At 51.6% G+C, this 19,487-nt stretch overlaps 7 protein-coding genes across 7 annotated transcripts; 5 read left to right on the top strand and 2 right to left on the bottom strand.

The window, feature by feature from the left end:
* Window positions 1–75: 75 nt before the first annotated feature.
* Window positions 76–962, bottom strand: DSM5745_06562 (60S ribosomal protein uL1; the record flags this gene model as incomplete). The annotated part of the gene is made up of 4 exons (XM_026748578.1): window positions 76–338; window positions 394–587; window positions 688–865; window positions 944–962. The coding sequence occupies 4 exons, from the start codon at window positions 960–962 to the stop codon at window positions 76–78; spliced, it is 654 nt and encodes a 217-aa protein (XP_026602882.1).
* A 3,108-nt stretch (window positions 963–4,070) lies between these two features.
* Window positions 4,071–6,181, top strand: DSM5745_06561 (uncharacterized protein; the record flags this gene model as incomplete). The annotated part of the gene is made up of 7 exons (XM_026748577.1): window positions 4,071–4,490; window positions 4,544–4,841; window positions 4,894–5,007; window positions 5,052–5,377; window positions 5,426–5,800; window positions 5,853–6,126; window positions 6,174–6,181. The coding sequence occupies 7 exons, from the start codon at window positions 4,071–4,073 to the stop codon at window positions 6,179–6,181; spliced, it is 1,815 nt and encodes a 604-aa protein (XP_026602881.1).
* Window positions 6,182–7,259: 1,078 nt separating this feature from the next.
* On the top strand, window positions 7,260–8,025 carry arfA (putative ADP-ribosylation factor; the record flags this gene model as incomplete). Its single annotated transcript, XM_026748576.1, has 4 exons — window positions 7,260–7,407; window positions 7,507–7,751; window positions 7,815–7,880; window positions 7,933–8,025. The coding sequence occupies 4 exons, from the start codon at window positions 7,260–7,262 to the stop codon at window positions 8,023–8,025; spliced, it is 552 nt and encodes a 183-aa protein (XP_026602880.1).
* A 677-nt stretch (window positions 8,026–8,702) lies between these two features.
* Window positions 8,703–10,222, bottom strand: DSM5745_06559 (uncharacterized protein; the record flags this gene model as incomplete). Its single annotated transcript, XM_026748575.1, has 3 exons — window positions 8,703–9,539; window positions 9,607–9,631; window positions 9,801–10,222. The coding sequence occupies 3 exons, from the start codon at window positions 10,220–10,222 to the stop codon at window positions 8,703–8,705; spliced, it is 1,284 nt and encodes a 427-aa protein (XP_026602879.1).
* Window positions 10,223–11,143: 921 nt separating this feature from the next.
* On the top strand, window positions 11,144–13,684 carry DSM5745_06558 (DUF3405 domain-containing protein; the record flags this gene model as incomplete). Its single annotated transcript, XM_026748574.1, has 1 exon — window positions 11,144–13,684. The coding sequence occupies one exon, from the start codon at window positions 11,144–11,146 to the stop codon at window positions 13,682–13,684; it is 2,541 nt and encodes an 846-aa protein (XP_026602878.1).
* Window positions 13,685–14,519: 835 nt separating this feature from the next.
* On the top strand, window positions 14,520–16,571 carry DSM5745_06557 (putative flavin-binding monooxygenase; the record flags this gene model as incomplete). The annotated part of the gene is made up of 5 exons (XM_026748573.1): window positions 14,520–15,138; window positions 15,195–15,301; window positions 15,352–15,887; window positions 15,941–16,394; window positions 16,446–16,571. The coding sequence occupies 5 exons, from the start codon at window positions 14,520–14,522 to the stop codon at window positions 16,569–16,571; spliced, it is 1,842 nt and encodes a 613-aa protein (XP_026602877.1).
* A 245-nt stretch (window positions 16,572–16,816) lies between these two features.
* On the top strand, window positions 16,817–17,688 carry DSM5745_06556 (uncharacterized protein; the record flags this gene model as incomplete). Its single annotated transcript, XM_026748572.1, has 3 exons — window positions 16,817–16,970; window positions 17,189–17,379; window positions 17,455–17,688. The coding sequence occupies 3 exons, from the start codon at window positions 16,817–16,819 to the stop codon at window positions 17,686–17,688; spliced, it is 579 nt and encodes a 192-aa protein (XP_026602876.1).
* Window positions 17,689–19,487: the final 1,799 nt, after the last annotated feature.

Here is a 19,487-nt window from a genome sequence, read left to right as displayed (position 1 = left end):
CCCACAAATCGCACCCAAATAGTTTGAAATTTTATTTTCTCTTGCTCCAGTTAAGAAGAAAAGAAGACGAGCCGCTTAGTAGACACGGTGGGGAGGAGACATGGTCGCCTTGATGACAAGGGACCCAACGTTCTGCCAACCCTTCTTGAGGAGGGAGACGAGGTAGTTGATAGCCAGCATGATGTTGGCGACGAGCTCCTCCTGGGTCATGCCGACGTTGCCAACGGCAACACCAAGGCAGAGAACCTTCTTGAGCTGGAACTTGATGGTGGACTTGACGTCGTTGACCTTGTTGGCCATGTCCTCGTTGTGGGAGACGGGGGTAGGGAATTTACCAGCTGCGGAACTGTGAGTATGCGCCCGTTTTGGAGAATTTTGAAATGGTGGACATACCCTTGGAAAGACCGGGACCCAACAGACGGGGGATCTGCTTGATGAGGGTGTCGGAAGCAAGGAAGGCATCGTACTTGCGAGCAAGCTTCTTGATGAGCTTCTTGTTCTTGTTGAGCTTCTTCAGGTCATCAGCGGACATGGCGTCGATGCCGTGGTGCTTGGCACGGTCGAGATCGTGCTGGTCACCAAGAATGCTGTGATCGATCTTGTTAGCCTTCCAGCCCATATAGTTCCAGTCCGCGCATTTGGTTTTCGTTTCTCTATCCGCGGATTTCGATGTCCAGGTCGACGTACCAGATGGTCATGCCAGGGCGAGGCACGGTGGGAAGCTTGATGGTACCAGAGAAACGCTTGTCACGCTGGGGGTCGTAGTTCTTCAGACCGATCTGGAGCTCGACGGTCTCGAGGAAGTTACGCTTCTTCTCATTGTGAGAGTAGTTGAGCAGCTGCTCGACATTCTGGCGCACTCCGGCTGTAGAAGAGAAAAAAATATGTTAGAGGCGCTGGTCAAGTCCGTCTGTGTAAAATCATAGATAGATAATCGACATACCGACTGTGATCTTGGACATCTTGCTGACAGTCTTCCAAAAGAACCTCTTTCAAAGTTTTTTTGGTGTGGCTCTGGCCTGAATGTTGCTGAAGAAAAGAGTCGAGGGCGGGCGCGATGGTGGCTCTGAAAATCCGGACTCCGCTTGTGGGCGCAACCAGCGCTAGCCCCATGTGGATTAGTGCTGCCCTAATCGCATTCTGATGACTCATCTGCTGGCTTCTCGGTCATCATCGGTTGGCTTTTCACGATCTAAATTTCCACGCCATGGGCAGAAAGTAGAAGCATCATGTATTGATCTTGATTCTATAAAATCTCATATGTATAGTCTAATAGACGTTGCTTAGATTGCGAAGTGCTTCGAAATGTGATCGGCGGTCATCCCGTACTGAGGCACACAATTAGTCTGCTTGGCGTTCCCGTACAACAACGCGGGCCTCGACAACGCCTGGAACGCTTCCAAAAGCAAGTTGAAGAAGCAAAAAAGAAATCTCCCCGACTGGGAGTCGAACCCAGGTCTCCCGCGCTTGTTCCTGTGAGGTGACAAGCGGAAATCATGACCGTTAGACCATCGAGGATTAGATGACAAAAAGACAACGAAATGGCGTAGTTGAAAATTTGACTTCACTATCCCCTCAATCCCAGACCTTACTCAACTCACCTAGATCTAGCTGGGACGGATCTGTCAAGCGGTATAACCATTTAGTGGATCTGAAGACGGGATATCCACGGGCATACTAGCAGGATCAAGACCTTGGTCATATGTATCCTCCTTCAACGTTGTCGGTGTAACCTATCCGGCAAGTCACCCCAGTTTTGGCGTGCTCGGAGAGCTCCTAGTTCGAGAAGGGGCTCCAAGATCCTCTCGAGTATTCTTTCGCGCTGCTGTGGGGTTGCGGGTTTGTCATGCATAAGGCAGCCGTATAGAACAGGAGGAAGGGTGCGAAGTAGAACTTGGCCTTGAGCGGTAGATATGTTTGGGTAGGAAATCGCAGGCTTCGAGTAACTTGACTCTTGTCTTGATCGGGTCGTCCGTAAGCCCATCTTATACTGGAGCCATTTGGGTCGATATGCTTTGTTAGGGTTTGTTTTAGCGGCATCAGGATTACCATATGTCCCATGGCTATGGCATGTAGCTGAGGACGCCGCAGTTTGACGAAAGCACCAGTATTGTCCCATCGGGTATCAGGGATCGTGATAGATTTTGTGGGCAGGAAAGGTTCAAACCATTTTCTGTTTCTTGTTCCTTAGACATTTGCTTGGCTTGGTGATAGAATGCCGCTTATGGCATCTGATAATCTCAATATTGATAGGCCAGGCTGCCCCTGAAGGACCATGGGAACAATAGGCGACGGGGTTTCTGGCGAGGAGTCGTAAGCCTCAGAGTGCAAGTCGGGAGATTGGTATGCACACCAACTTCTAGTGATCTTGAACGCCGAGAAGTAAGTAGAGAATCTGCCTTGGCAAGTTAGAGAGATCCAATGCCGGGCGAAGAGAACATACCATACGGTATGGACTAAAGCCATCTTCTCAACCCCCATCAGAATCGGAGGATCTTGTGGCTTGAGGAGCCATTATTTATGACTTGTCCAAGTAGCCATGTTCGCATACCTAGCATATAGCATCTAAGGCTTGAGTGGGGAGCGCATGAAGTACCTGGTTCCTGCACCGCTGGGTAGTTGTACTTGGGGCAAGCCATGCTCCCACCAACGGTATCTTCGTTTATACTTTAGCCACTGTGCTCTTGAGGACAATTGCTGCACCTGTATTAAGCCACCTTTACCAGGTCCCATGGTACTTCTTGTTTTGCCGCGTTGTGGTGTAACGTGAAGGGGTGCTCAAAGCTTGTTCCCAGCACTGATTCAAGCATTTGGTATACCGACCACGGCTGGTTTCTAAACGCAAGTCCATCACAGCTCTTGGACGTCGCCTAGGTGAGAGATGTGACCTGTACCTCTCTAGATCCTTTATCCGGTCAATTAGGACTGTCTGGTAACTACCCAAACGATTGAAGATCGTTATAACACGTAGGTACTATGCCAGTTTCTAAGACTGATCTCTTGTCGAAGTAGTGACACGGCCCCTGTAGTTGCCCCTTCACTCTGCAGAGGCATTAAATGGCATTAGTACAGAGAGGCTTGAGAACAAGATACCTTAGATGGCTGCGAACTTCTTATCACTGGCCGCCGGTTTGACTGTCCTGACAATCTTCATCGGAGCAAACTCACACACGTGAGCTATCTTTCTCGCTTGACAAAGGTTGCAAGACCATGTTTGACTGCACTTGTTTGTCTATTATCAGATCAAGATGTACCAAGAGTGTCGTTCGGTGTCGGGTCCCACTGCTTACTTGGCTTCTGCTTTCGTTGTTGACACTCAGCACATGCAGTAGCTGGCCTAACAGGGGATTTGGTGGCCCTACTTAGGGCAGCAACTGCTCAGGGATGCTTCCGATATCTGCTTAGGTGTATTGATGACGTTTGGACTTGTTTGAAGTCGTTCTTCTCCAAATGCATCTGCGTCATCACGCCGCTTTAAGCCGTGACACGTGACAACTGGATGTTTTTATAGGTAGATGCTCCCTGATTTCTTGTCGCGTATGATGGGGTTGAGGCTTCTTGAGAAGTGCTATGTAATCTTCCAGAAGGTTCTGGTGGCTTCATTGCTAAAAAAGAGTCAATCATGATGGTGGCCGCTGTGACATACTGTTGAAGGAATATATAGTTTCCCGCATGGCCAAGGAACAACAAGCACAGAACCAACCAAAGACATTCACAAAGAATTCATGGTCCACAAATGTACTACCATAGGACATATTCCACTGGACCGTGCAGGAAGACAAGGGAAGAACAAGCATGAGGCTGGCGGCTAGAGATGCCATGTTTACGGCGTAGCCTCGGCGCGTAAGCGCTCAACTGACGGGGTCATTTCCCACGGCGCCTGATCTTCTGCTGGCTGAACCTCAACATTTCGTCAAGCTTCGGCCCTCGACTTAAAGCTCCTCAGTTATTCTTGACATTTACCCATGATAGGTGCTTCCTTCATCGACTTGAGGGTCCAGTCAACAAGCACCTGCGGCAGACCCCACAGCTGAGGCCTATTTATAGGTGCAGGCTCCCACTATACCACCATGTCCGAAGTCTCGCCAGTACGGAGTTTGATGACGGCTGAGGAATACTATTCCAGCTTTCCGAATCATCCAAATATCAACAAGAAGTTCAATGATATCGATGACCCATCTTATTTCCGAGAGTATCTGGCATCGTTGCGCGATGTTCAGACCCAGAACTTTGTGCTGGACTTCGGCAACGAGGACGCTTGGTGTGCGATAAACCTGGAGCAACAGGATGTCACAGCCCTGCTCACCTATAATGTACGTAATTACAGAACTTCTGATATTGTTCACCCCGTGGCTGACCCAAATACAGAAGCCGAGATGTTTTGGGACGCGATGGATGTAAGTCATGGCAGCCGTTCAAGCGATCCTGGTACGCTGAGCACGTTCTCTAGAAACATATGGGCACCCGAGAAGCAGAAAGATTTGATCAAGGTCTGCTTATCAAGTTCCACCTACTATGAGAGCTGCGAGGCTGACATGGCCAGGCTATCACCAACCACTATGGCGTCTCCGAGCGAGTGCAAGGGCTTATGTGCACTGATCCTGTAACACGACCATCGAAATCTGCCGCTACGCCTCTGCATCCAAGGAAGAGCTTCCAGTCAAAGAGCAGTCCTAAGCCCGTTCAAGTGAACGTGGATGAAGACCTTGAAGATGGCCATGCCCTGAAGGATTTGCCGAGCTCGGAAGAAGTCCATGCTGCAGCTTCATTCAGGGGACTCACCTTTGGCCACGTAGTGGATCAGATTTGGCACTTTTGTTCCACGGACTACGGGCCCAAATGTTCGTGGTATTGCCTGACTGTCTCTTGCGGGTCCGCTGACGAAGCCGGTAGATACCTGCATTGGATACAATTCGCTTTATGTTGTCCCAAAGCTGAAGATGACGAACGGACAAGGACTGCCGGATGGGAAGAGATTATGGTCATGGCTCATTCTTTTCGAGGACGGTATGCTGAACCAACTCCGGATACTTCAGGGCTGACATTATCAGGGACCGTCCTTTCTATCCAAGAGAATCCATATCCCGGACCCGCGCCCTCGTCAGAGAGGGAACTCAAGGCTGTAACTGCGGTCAGCCGACGGAATGTACAGCTGATATTCCGAGGCGTATCTAAGCAGCACTCTGCGGCTTCTGAGAACGACTCTTTGGTCACAATTAGGGTTCGACCATTCCACGACCCTGGCACGGAATTTGCCAGTATCAAACAGGAAGACGGTCCGAGCCTTCTCTTCTATTATATCTTCGATGACTGGGTCTCGAGTTATTCACTCGTCGCAAAGCGTGAGCATGGATACAGTGTGGACCTCGACCGTCTGGTACCTAACACCACCCCCTCACGTATGAACAAATGCTGACCGTAACAGAGGGGCAACATGCTTAACAAGCCAGTGGTCGAGTTGATAGACGAGCTGCACTGGCTGGGAAGACAGCTCGCAGTGCTCAAGCGGCTGTATCAAAGCTACGAGCTCATAATGACCCGTATTCTTCAGAGACAGCGTTCGCTCCAGGATGAAGCGCGCTCAACGCACCACAGGGTGACGTTTGGGCATACCTTTGATACTGAACTTCATCGACAGATGACTAGCAGTTTCAGTGCCTCTACTCCAGAGACGTCGGTTGGTATTCGTTTGAGCCCACCTGCTGTCGCTAGGTTCGAAAGACTGCTGGACCGCATCAAACTCTACTGCTTGTCGGAGATTGAGAGCTGCTTGACGGAGAAAGAATCGCTCACTTTTCTCGTACGACACAGCCGCTCCATTCCTGATCACCCGAAGCTAACATTGATAACAGAACTTCAACTTGATCGCCCTCAAGGACTCGCAAGCTGTCGAGAAGCTTACGAGGATAACGATTCTTTTGGCCAAGGTCACCATCTTGTTCCTCCCTGTCAGCTTGATGACGGCATATTTTTCAACGGAACTTGCGGGGGTCAAAGGCGTATACACGCAAATTCAGTATTGGGTGGCCTTCGCAGTGATTACGGTCTTGTCCGTGATTTTGCTCGTTTTCTTTGGGTGGATTAGCGACACTGTCGAAGGGAAGCCGATATACCGGTCAATGTTCCGTACGTTCTTAGGAAAATCCAAGAACAGGCTCCATAACCGGGAAGAGCAAGATAAGAGATCTTTCTGATGTTTCTTTATGGATGGATGATCTGGTTGATGCGTGGAATGGCTTGAAAATCTACCTGCATAAGGCCCGGAGTGAGTATGTTTTGTGGCCATGTATGATCACGAGTTAGACGTGTATGTCCTTCAATGATCTGTTAGCCGTCTCAATAATGGAGAGTGTCTTCAAAGTTGTCTGAATCTTGTGAGTGCCTTGGGGACGAAGCGGTGGACCGAGCGTTGACGCAATCAACGCTGATTATGTGATATCGAGGGCACAAGCTGAGAGCCTGAGACTCGGAGAGAGCCACTGAAGCGATCCGCTGGACTGGGGAATCAAAGAGATAGAACGGGAGCCTATCAGAAAAGACGCATCTGGACCTTTTGCTGGAGCATTCACTGAGGTCCCAGATTCGAGGGATGTGAACCACTGGCCGCCCAAGGCGGGAAACACCGTGTCCTCTTCCAGATAGGCAGAGACATTGGGAGGGGTGAATAAATGAAAGAGAGAGCAAATGTCAATGAAATCCTTGTAGCAATAGTAAAACCCGCAATCTAATCCTACTCCATTATTTAACGATACCCTGCCTCAGCCTTAGACTTGCTGTCTGTCATTCCCTTATCCTGATTACTAGTGACGGAAGCTACGCCGGCGGCTGAATTTCTCGACCTGGCATTCAACCTCGCGCTCCCAAAAATTCCACTCTTCGACAAAACAGTGTCCTGTGCTTGACCTGTCCGACCGCTTCATCCTCCTCTTACTCTCTCCCTCAGCGTCTACATTGTTGGTAAGTCCTGCCCTGTCGCTTTACTTTTGTTCGCGAGTGCTCGCCCCCGCCATCCGTCGAGTGGATGGGTGTCAGTTCACCCCTGATTCCCTCGCCCGGCGTGACCACCTAACGCCTCTCCGTCCGCCTTTTCATCCCCCATCTCCCAATCTGCGCCGACCCTGGCTTGAACGACTTTCCTTCATCACCCGATACATTCCCGAACACGCTTCCGCTTTTCTGCCATCGGTTTTCTCGTCTTGTTGCTCGATCTAACCTCGCGTCTCTGTAGACCTTGAGGACCTGCTTTCGCCACCGCCAACATGGGTCTCACCATCTCGAAGTTGTTCGACAGACTATGGGGAAAGAAGGAGATGCGAATTCTGATGGTCGGTCTCGACGCTGCCGGAAAGACCACCATTCTGTACAAGCTCAAGCTTGGTGAAATCGTCACCACCATCCCCACAATTGGTGAGTCGTCGCCCTCTCCCTCCCACGTCACCCGGCCGCTGCTCGTGTGCTGCTCGCCTTTATAACGCATGACACTAATGTAGTGGTGGCTGCTTATAGGTTTCAACGTTGAGACTGTCGAATACAAGAACATTCAATTTACCGTCTGGGATGTCGGTGGTCAGGACAAGATCCGTCCTCTGTGGAGGCACTACTTCCAGAATACCCAGGGTATTATCTTCGTTGTCGACAGCAATGATCGCGACCGTATTGTCGAGGCCCGGGAGGAACTGCAACGCATGCTGAACGAGGATGAGCTCCGTGATGCTCTCCTTCTTGTTTTCGCCAACAAGCAAGATTTGCCCGTACGCATACCTGCATTCGATCAATAACGCATTGGGTATAGATGCTGATTTTGTTTTCACTAGAACGCCATGAGCCCTGCCGAGATTACCCAGCAGCTCGGTCTTCAGAGCCTTACCCGCCGTCCCTGGGTGAGTTGATCCACCAAGTATTTTTGCTCGTCACTCACTAACAAAATTCTAGTACATCCAATCCACCTGCGCTACCACCGGAGACGGTCTGTACGAAGGTCTCGAATGGCTTGCCGAGACGCTGCGGAAGACTGGCCGCGACTAAATGCGGCGGTTGTGATGAATGGATAGATACCTGAACTTTTGACTGGGAGTTGGGGATGATGGATGGGGAACTGGGGCCGACAGACACCTCGTATAGGGAAGTGATGTGATATGCTACTCGGTGGTGCTTGTATGTTTCCTAACGGCTCTTTATTTTCTCTATGCTATTAGCTTTCCTTTTTCTCTCTTCTCTCTAATCCCGGCGTTGGCCCGAACGATCGATTATCCTTTGCGTTTGAAAAATCGCCCTCTTCTTTTTATCTTCTTTATGTCCCAACCCATCTCTTCTCCCTTTGTCGACTAAATACACATACTTATCTATGACTTCGAGGAGTGCATACCCGAGGTGCTCAGTGTGGAGGGTTGTCTTGCATGTGTACTCCGAAGTCGGAGTCTTGTGCGCCGCTATGAACTCGAGATGTACAGCCCCGTCAATCCTTATTGAATAGATTGTCATTATAGTTTAACGTTTTGCCGCGATTCAAGATAAGAGTAACTACCGGATTAAATATCCTATCAAATTACCGTTATACTTAACTCATAATCATGATTACTGCGTCGTCACCTTCCGCTGCCAACAGCAAACCCAAGTACTTATCAAGCAAAACGTCGTCCTTGCCCTGGACCCAGCTCCAGACCTACCTTAACAAATCAATATACCACAGCAAACATCCTGCATCAGTTCAAGTCCTCCTTCCCCCCAACCCACCACGCAGCAGCCCTTATAATCTCCACAACAACCTTCAACTCCTCCTCATTCCTCGGCGCATAGATCATCACGAACCCCGTTGGGACAATCCGCGTCACCCACCACCAGCTATCCCTGGCTATTGGGTGCCGCTGGGCCCAGCCGCGCTCAAGAACGACCTTCACGTCCGCCGGGTGTAAGGTAAGGTGTAGGCTCCCGTCACTGGGGTGAGAGTGGCAGACCTCGCCGTTGCAGGTGATGCGGTGGTTATGGGTGTTGGAAGATGTTTTAGGGCTCTTGCTGCTGGTGGAGTTTGTGGTTGTTATTGTGGGGAGACGGTAGAAGATGCCTGTGCTGTGCTTCTCGAAGCAGGAGGTTGCGGTGTAGAGGCTGCTAGGGTGTTCGAGGGCTAGACGGTGGATTTCCGAAGCTAGGGCATCGTACATTGCGGGCCCAGGCTTTTGGGTTAGCTGGCGCTGCGGGGCGATTCCTGCTACGGTTGGACGGGGCCCTCGCCGGGTTGGGATGCTTGAAAGGGTCAAGCAGCCGGTTTTGGGGTGGAGCGTTTGTGGAATGGAGGGCGGGTCGAAGGGGTTGCGGAGGGCGAAGAGGCGGAGAATGCAGATGCGCAGGTATCCTGCTGGTGTGGACGGGGTGCCGCCGGGACCCAGGGCGAGGAAGGCATGGTAGTCTTTGCGGATGGAGTGAAAGAGGTATAAAGTTGTGGGGACGAGGAGGATGAGGACGAGCTGGACGCGTAAGACTGAAAAAAGGGCGAGAGGAAACTCCCGGTGGTCTGGGGACGAAAGGTCAAGGTTGGAGGTCGCCTAGGGCGTGGATTGTTAGTCTGGGGACTTAGGCAGTTCATTGCGGGAGGGGTTGGGAGAGACGAACCATTGGAGTTGAATTGAGCTTGTATCTGAGCTTGTTAGTAGTGGAGTGTAGTAGTTATGGCCGTTGGATTCTGGGGATTCAGGTCAAGAGGGACCTGTTCTCTGAGGCTCTTTATAGAGATCCCCAGACCCATCAGGATGTGGCAGATCAGGCAAAATTGACCAGATGAGGATGCCTTTGCAGTTACATCACACCGCAATCCACAATGAAGACCAGTTAGGAACATGCCATTATCCAGTGAAGTGGACTGGGACGTGGCCGTGGGTATGAGGATCTCCGGACTCTGGTCATGAAATAAGCGTTGATAGGCGTCAGTATGATGTATGTGGGTGCAGTTAGCATCGTCAAGGCCACCCATCGTGAGGATTTTCACCTCATCAATGACAGTATAGACTGAGAGGACGCTTCCACAGGCAATGCGAACAGACAACAAAATGTAGATAAGCTGGCGAGCTGACGTAGGAGGAGTGTGGGGGATACGAGACAAGGGTGCGGAGTTGTCGCTGGCGAATACCTCATTGGCGCAAACGAAGGCGTTCAGTCCGCAGGAACCAGAGGCGCGCAGAGTGATACCGGAACGGGGCCTGATGATCGAGGCTTTGCAGGGCTTGGGCATAGCTAGAGTCAGTAAGGCCAGTCACGATCCAGCTCTGGAGGGTAGTTTTATTGAGTCCCGTGGTCTCTGGGAATGTATGCCTCGTCCTGCATTGCTTCTGTCATAGACCTCGTGAGCATTTACAGAGGTGTGGCCGATTCCTATAGGTGCTTGTCAAGGGATAGGAGGCTTGGAGGAAAGACAACTTACGACTGCCCCAATATTGGGTGCGTTTCGGAGTAGATAAAACTATCGTGGTCGGTAAAATCGAAGTTGCAGCCTCAGGCGAACAAGGCCTGGGTGACTAGTCCTTGATGGGCATGGCGTAGTATTCCCGCTAGTCTTTATGGAGACACCATGGGATTTCCCCAGCTTTCGGCATTCCTCGTCCCATGGATCTTTGTCTCCCCGGTGTGGTTGATAGCTTCGTGGAACGAACACCGTATTCTGCCTTGAATATTCCATCGCGGCCTCACCATGTCTTGCCCGGACAGTCCTTCGTTGCATCGTGGTCTTATTCGCCTAATGCCCAATCGGCCGGCCAAGTGGGCTAGGCCCGCTTTGGAGCACAAGCGCTGGGTATCCCCGAGGCAACGCTGATCTACAAACAGTGGTCCTGAGTATAGCGGTTGCTGGGACCTGTTTCTGCTGGTTGTAACTCCGTCGCTCATCCATCGCGGAAGTTCTTTCGAAGCCATAAGCTACTATCCTTGATGGTTACCTGGGGCGTCTTGCTCCATTCGATCTTTGTCTGATGTGCTGCGCTCTTGGACTCTGATGTGAGCCTGTCTGTTGTTGTTGTCAAGCTGACTGTTACTGATATGAAACTTGTGTCTAGATTTGAGCCATACACGAAGCCCCCAACAAGTTGATGTTAATCAATTGATTATTGCGCCCGACTGACGCGACTTGGAACCCCTTTATGAGTATCGCTGTCACAAAATGAAGTTCGTTGGCACGACAAAGGGCCGCGCCCCGAAATATGACGCTTCGTCCGGTCGGTATGGATCCCGCAATGACACGATAGATGTCGAAAAGCAATATGCTCGGAAAGAATACCATTACCGTAACCTAAGCCAGAGCTCGTTGGAATCGGACAGCGGCGACGATTCAATAGCGTCTTCTTCCTCGGCCGCTTCCTACTATCCGATGTTGAATACGACGGCTACAGCGCGGCGTACGCGCGCTACGATCGGTTTCTATCGCGTCCCTCATAGAATCATGAGATGGCTTTGCCTAGCTCTGTTCTCTGCGCTCTTGCTCTTTATTCTTACACTCTTTCGGTTTACCCTCTCATCGCAAAGTACGCCAGCAGCGCTCGAGGTACCCAAAGCTTCACCAAGGCCGCCGACTTGGGAAAGCTTCCCCTTTCTAAAGCGATATCATGGGGGCATCCGCACATTGGTCGCACGTAAAGAAAACATTGCAGAGTACCCGAACGAAGACCCCGAAGGCATGATCCCCGATAAGAATATCAGCATGAACGAAACCATTACGGCCCGTGGCGAGCCTACCGAACAGGTCACCGAACAGATCAAACAAGGCTTGCCGTTCGCAAGCTCGGCATTTAACCCATACCCAAACTACACCTCTCCGGAATACGTCGAGAAATACGGTGTTAAGCGGGAATGCTTCTTGGACCAAGACGAGACGCTTCGACTTCCATTGGTTCACTCATACCGCGGAGTACCTCGCGGCTTTCCGGATGCTGTGGTTGGATCCAATGAAATGCTCGAGATTCAAGATGATATCTGCTTCGATCGCTTCGGGCGCCTCGGGCCATATGGCCTCGGTTACAGTGTACGGAAAGGTGGCACAGGTGCGGGCTTAGAAGGCCATCGAGACGGCTCTGAGCGCGTCTGGGAGGATTTTCCGCCGGTAGATTTCCGTCGGGTGAACTGGGCAGCTGCGCAAAATCGCTGCATGACTATTAATAGCCACCGGTTTGGGGAGTTGCCCCAGATGCAGTCAGAGCGCGTTTTCTCCATGGCAGTTGATGGCCTCAAACCACAGGAAAAGTCAACTGACACCCTGACGACATCAGAGGAGCCTTCAGCCGTACCAAACGACAACCAAAAGCGCCTTCCACGAACAGCGTTCGTGATCAGGACGTGGCATGATTTCCACTACACCCCTGAAGACATCCTATATTTACGCTCCATTATCGCTGAGCTATCCCTCCTGTCCGGGGGCGAGTACACCATTCATTTCTTGATACATGTCAAGGACACTAATCTCCAAATATGGGCCGACGATGATACGTACGAGCGCGTACTGAAAGATGCCCTGCCAGAAGAGTTCCAAGGCATGGGAACGCTTTGGTCGGAACAGCAAATGTCAGTTGTGTATGCTGGCATGGAAGAGACATGGGCTCGTGGATTGTCCGTTCATGGAGTGTACCGCAGTACCTTTATGCCCATGCAATACTTCGCATACCGACATCCAGAGTATGATTACTACTGGAACTGGGAGATGGATGCAAGATATACCGGCCATTGGTATCATCTTTTCGACAAGGTCGTTAACTGGGCCCGCCAGCAACCTCGCAGGGGACTGTGGGAGAGGAATTCTCGGTTCTATGTGCCCTCGGTCCACGGCTCTTGGGACGACTTCAGACAGATGGTGCGGGTGCAGACGGAGCTTGGGACAAACAGCCCAAATAACATGTGGAGCGCAGGTGCCAGTCATGACTTTGTTAAAGGCGAAAAGCCTGCCCAACGCCAGGGTGACAAGTTTGTTTGGGGTCCATTGCGTCCAGATGAACAGGACGTGCTGGAAGTCGAAGGCGAGGGCATCCCTCAAGCGACTATGGAGAAAGATAAATATGATTGGGGAGTCGAAGAGGAGGCTGACCTCATCGTGTTCAACCCCCTTTTCGACCCTGAAGGAACGACATGGCTTCTGAAGGATGATGTAACCGGCTACAATCGGGAGAATGGCCTCCCACCACGGCGAGCTGCGATTATCAGCGCCTCACGCCTCTCACGAAAGTTGTTGCACACCATGCACAAGGAAACGACATTCAAGCGGCACACCATGTTCTCTGAGATGTGGCCAGCCACTACTGCCTTGCATCATGGGTTCAAAGCAGTCTATGTACCTCACTCGGTCTACGTTGACCGCCAGTGGCCGACCGAATACCTCGAGTCTATCTTCAACGCTGGACGCAATGGAGCCTCGGGAGGAGCGCGCTCGTCTATCTTTGGCGATCGCGAACATAACTTCCGCGGCACGACCTGGTTCTATTCTGCTGGCTTCTCGCCAAATCTCTGGAGACGCTGGCTGGGCTACAAAGTTGACAACGACGGCGGCGAGCAAGAGGAGCTTGCAGGCGAGGGACGCATGTGCCTTCCCCCGATGCTTCTTCACCCTGTCAAAGAGGTGGAAATGATCATTGACGACGGAGTGGAAGCTGAAGTAGCGGAAACAGATGGTGCGGGATCCGACGAAGTTGAAAAAGATGAAGTGGAAGCAGAGGAATGATTACAACCATGATACTAATGCCCCTTTGATATGATGGACTTGCCTTGAAGGTTTTGACGACGGCCATACTGACATATACTGGATATGATGAATTGTTTCTGTACATTTATGCACTTACGGCGGCGAAAGGCGTTTGATTTTGACAACCACAACGTTTAGCATAGATTAAGGTCAATTGAACGAACAGAACGTATGGAGGCGAACTCGGGAATCAAGACTGATAAGCCATGGGCTGCCCATCCTCCTCCACCTCCCACTTGCACGGAAAGATGCTATGACATATCTGACCATGACCCACGCCTATCATGGAGAAGCAATCGACTGGACCAACAATCGGACTCGGATTCACTCCGACGACTCTGACAACACACTTGAGAGTCCAGACTGCGGTTCTTAACAGACAGCAGTGATTTATGGAGATAGAAAAAGGAAGCATGAGCCACTTGCTGCTGAATCAGGGAAATCACGCGCAGCCCGCGAGAATTACTGGTTTGGGGTGCGCCATCCCCTCGATGCGAGGCCCACTCCTTCCCCCGCATGTGCCAACCCCCACCAAGTCCACTCCCTTCTGATGCCTCTTGCTTTGCCTGGCCCCAGGCTTACACGTCGTGCTGGCCAGCTTATGCATCCAGAGCTCCAAGCCGTGGCACTCATGATTCAGGCAGACCCATCCTGTGGTCATGGGGACCGTCCCCCCCGGGGGACTCCCGAAGCTTCCCCCGGATTATTTATACCAAGCGCTGACCAGAGCCCAGCTTGCGAGCATGGTCCCTAACTCAATTGACCTCATTATTGCTTTGAGACTCAAGTACACTGTTTCGCGTCAGGCATACAGATGACGACCATGTCCTTAGCACAAAACCACTACATTATCCAGCTCCCCCAAACTCCCCTCCTCCACCGCGCCCCAGAACCTCGGTCAATTGCCCAACAATGGATCACCGACTTCGAGGTCCTTCTCCGAACAAGCGACTTCTCTAAACTCCCGCAACTCTTCCACGAAGACTCATGGTGGCGCGACCTGCTGTGCCTGACATGGGACTTCCACACCATCCAGAGCCTCAGCGGAATTGAAGACTTCGTCACAAAGAGCCAACCTCAAGCTCAGTTGTCCGGGTTCCGACTGCAGCATGAGGGCCAGTGTCAGCCGAAACTGGAACATCCAGCACCGGGTATCACGTGGATCTCGACGATTTTTTTCTTTGAGACGGGCACTGGCCGTGGGTCTGGTGTGCTTCGTCTCACTCAGGATAAGGAGGGCGTATGGAAGGCATATGCAATTTATACGTCTTTGCAAGAGCTGAAGGGGATGGAGGAGCCTGTTGGCTCGAGGAGGGCGTACGGTACTACCGAGACGATGCCTGGTGGATTGAGCCGGGGGACGTGGATTGAGAGGCGGAAACGGCAGGTACTTTTCAACGAAGAGGAGCCTGCTGCTCTTATTGTTGGTGCTGGTAAGTTTATTTACAGCCATATAGCTCGTATAGTCATGCAAGCTAACAGCCTGTAGGCCAAGCGGGTCTGAATTTAGGTGCTCGACTCCAGTCTCTTGGTGTACCCTGCCTTATCGTCGACCGACATGAACGAATTGGTGATAACTGGAGGAACCGCTACAGGGTATGCCTATTCAGTCTCGTAACCAGCACAGTACCTGCTAACAATTCAAGACTCTCGTAACCCATGATCCCGTCGAATTCACCCACATGGCATACCTCCCGTTCCCGAAGAACTGGCCCGAGTTTACACCCAAAGACAAGCTCGGCGACTGGTTCGAGGCATACGCAAGCATTATGGAGCTAAACGTATGGACGAAGACCAGCGTAACGGGCGCATCATACGACGAGAAAAAGAAGGAATGGGCTGTCACAATGATTCGCGGCGACGGATCAGAACGTGTCCTGCGTCCTCGCCATCTCGTCTGGTGCACAGGACACTCAGGAGAGCCTCTGGTCCCTACTTTCCCGGATCAGGAAAAGTTCAAGGGAATGATATACCACGCTACCAACCACCAAGACGCCTCACAGCATGATGTCAAAGGCAATAAGGTGACCGTGGTCGGAACTGGAAACAGCGGGCACGACATAGCCCAGAACTTCCAGGAAAATGGTGCCGAGGTCACTATGCTCCAGCGGAGGGGGACATACGTTATCACACAAGATAAAGGGATCTTCATGATGCACGAAGGATTACATGAAGAACATGGGTATGCCCTAGTCTCCAATATCCCAACAACCCTAACTAACCCAACAATGTAAGGCCCCCAACCGAAGAATGCGATCTAATCGCCGAATCACTGCCCTACCCCGTGCGATTTGCCCTCGACGTACACTTTACACAACGTGCATTCGAAGCTGAGAAGGATATAATGACCGGTCTGCAAAAGGCCGGCTTCGAACTCGACCACGGCATTGATGGTGCCGGTCTCGCCCGTGCGTACATGACACGCGGTGGTGGGTACTACATTGACGTCGGCTGCAGTCAGCTCATTGCAGATGGCAAGGTCAAGGTACGGCGTAGCCCGGATGGCATCTCGGGCTTCACGGAGCGCGGCCTCATCCTGAAGGATGGTGGGGAGTTGGAGAGCGATATTGTTGTCCTTGCCACGGGGTATGATAACATGCGGACAACTGTGAGGAAGACGCTAGGTGATAAGATCGCCGATCGACTGAGTGATGTTTGGGACCTGGATGAAGAGGGAGAACTTAATGCTGTAAGTGCCACTCTTCTACTGTAATTGAGGCTCGGGCTGACGAACGGTTAGATGTGGCGGCCAAGCGGACACCCCGGGTTCTGGTACATGGGTGGTAACCTTGCTCTGTGTCGTATCTACTCCAAGTTCCTCGCCTTACAGATTAAGGCTGTTGAGGCGGGGTTGGTATCTCAGTAGACGGATGCCTGAGCTGGAGACTGGCGGGGCGATAATGGTCTAGAGTCTAGACTAGACGATAGAGTAGATTCATTGCAAGACTACGTCATAAAATGATGGTACTATGTCTTCTGGCGAGAAGAAACTCGTAGCTCGAAACTACATTTACTCCCATTCTGCAAGTAGGTCAATGCCTGCTTTGGAGAAGCAGAGAGTTAACCATCAAGCACTCTGCACACCTTACCCCAGTTCTCTCATACACCACAATGCCAACCTCGAGCCTTCCCACCCTAAACTGGAAAGAAGACTCCTACTACGACCAATACCCCGCCCAGAGAGACCAACGAGATGCCCGTATCGAACGAGTCAACTGGAACGCCTTACGAGAATACGTCTCATCCAAGAACTCGGGACACCTTTGTACTTTTCTCGAATACCTATAGCACAGCCGGTAGCGTGCAGCCCATCCGGCTCTTGAAGTTCGAGAATCCAGCTAGAGATACAACCACAGACGCAGCTCCAGATTCAAGCTCAGGTACAGAATCTCTATGAATCGCCCGTGTGAATCTCAACCCCTCGGACCCCGAAGTCGAGTCCCTCCTCCGCTATTCCCTAGACGCAATGGATCTCATCCGAAGACAACGATCCCCGTCCAGAGGTCTACGGCTACAAGCTTATCAATGATAATCCTGTCCGTGCGGCGTTCACGCTGATGCAGTTCATACCGGGGTCTTCGACGACAGATGCAACCGAAGCATACAAGGCTCAAGGCGACCGGGTGCCGGTTGAAAAGAAGAAACGGCTTACTGAGCAGCTGGCGGAAATACAGGTATGCACTAGGTTTGTCCCAGTATGTACTGGAGACCTGTCATGGTCTCAAGCTATAAATGCTAATGCCTTCCAGGTGCAACTGTCATCTATCCGGCTCCCCCAGATCGGCAAAGTCATCAAACGCCCCGACGGTACATTCAATATCGGCCCATTCCCTAGTATCGGTGGGCTCTTCTCAACAGGCTCCGCGATCCTCGAGGCGTGGGCTGCGCAAGCCAAATCGAAGGCTTCAACTTCCGAGGAACCTATCCGCGGGATGATGAAAGATGACCCTGTTGAGAAAGGAGGAGGCCTTGGTGCCTCTTAGAGAATTCCCGGACAAGCTCGAAGAAATCGCTCGCATAGCCGGGACTTCGAGATTCGAGAGTGATAGTGGGCGGTTTCTGCTATATCACTCGGGCTTGTACGGGGGAATATAATTGCGGATGATGATTTTGGCACCATAGGTTTTATGGGCTGGGAAGGGGTGTATACCATGTCCTGGGAGTTTGCTTAGCCGCCGCCGCTCATATCTATGTTGTCGCGTGCTATGGGTGATCTAGGCAATGGTGAAAGTCGTGAGAGTGTGGATTGGCTTGAAGCGAGGGGGTAGTACGTGAGGATTACGCGTAAGAAGGAAGAAGAGATGGGAGTTGACAACCAACTCTCCAAAATCCTGGACAATGAGGGCATCCAAGCTCTTGCTTGTGTGTGAGGTTAAAGTATCTTTATTGAGATGGTCGGGCTTTTAAGTAGGGGCCTAGGGGAGTCGTTCATGGGGACATGTACGAGCAACGGGAGTTGAGCCCAGGTGGTAAATGCAAACAGGTTTATGAGCCTTATTCAATGTATTAAAGATAGAGCCTTCGTACGGTATCAGTCCGCAGAGGATTGCCGTTGACTTCTACTTGACGTACGGCACTCCGTGCTTTTGTACATAGGGGTCCAACCCTTCGATATATTGCATTGAGAAATGGGGATTATATTTGTATTGGCCTTTGCAAGAAAGACATCTTAGGGCCTTAGGCGCATATAATACTGATGACCATATCATGTGAGGTCCAAGTGCGTTCTGCGGCAACGTGCGGTGTGATGTATGCACTGTGCGTGACCACTGATGCATGCCACTGGACCTGGCTTACTCGAGTCACTACTCCGTACATGTTCATTGCTGGTCTGTGACCAACCCTGTAGAAGATTTGAGGCGTAGTTTTTAAGCACGGCTCCAGCCAGACCCAGCTCGTTATTTGCGGCATTGAACACGATCTAGACGGATGCAAGCTTTAGCAGTCAACATTTGTTAGCCAGCACTCGGCATCTGTAGGTAGGACGAGTAGCCGTAGCCCGTATCTCGTACAGTCGGCACCGCTCGGAAGCCAACATGCTCAAGGACATCGCTTAGTATCTAAGACACTGCGAGTTTGAGATGCGAATATGGATACGGGGGCTTGCCACTCGGCCAGCCGGGCCTTCCTGTTCCTGAACTGCCCCGAGCAGCGTCCCCAGAAGCCAGGGTTGAAGAGCCAGATTAAGTAGTGCGGCCGTGCATGATATTCAGGGACCGGAGATTGACCCTTGTCCGAGGTGTTTATGACTTGGCAGTTATGAGTTGTGACGGGACAAGGCCGCCTCGGTTCCTCGGGGCCACTGGGCCAGAACCACGAGTTTGGGTCGGGACCCACGGTTCAGGGGTCGACTGAGCGACTGGGGTACCTTCGGGGAGGCTGGAGCAGCACGGACCGCCGCATACCCAAGTTCTCTGACTTTGTTGACAAGCGTTTCTTGGTCTCGTTGAAAGCTGAAACACCCTGCAGGGCAGCAGGGTAAATGCGGAAGACGATCACACCCTGAGGGTTGGAATTCGCTGTCCACCACGCAAGGGGATCGCAACCCAACGTGTGTTTGTATTATGTGGCACCCAATTTTTGAGCTGGCATTACCGCAACTCAGATCTCCATCGAAGCCGTACTAGGGAGTTTGTCCGTAGGGGAAAGCCGATCAACACCCTGAATGTACGATCACCAATGATATGCACCCACCTTGACCGATGGTTCGGAGGGGCAAGTCCGTAAAAAACAAAAATATGGGTGTCAGGTGGGAGGTACATAAAGGAAGGAGAGTCCGTCA

This window comes from Aspergillus mulundensis (genome assembly GCF_003369625.1).
Source record: "Aspergillus mulundensis strain DSM 5745 chromosome Unknown scaffold_6, whole genome shotgun sequence".
NCBI classification, from domain to species: domain Eukaryota; kingdom Fungi; phylum Ascomycota; class Eurotiomycetes; order Eurotiales; family Aspergillaceae; genus Aspergillus; species Aspergillus mulundensis.
Note: the sequence above shows the minus strand (reverse complement) of the source record. Positions and strands in the feature narration are given on the sequence as shown.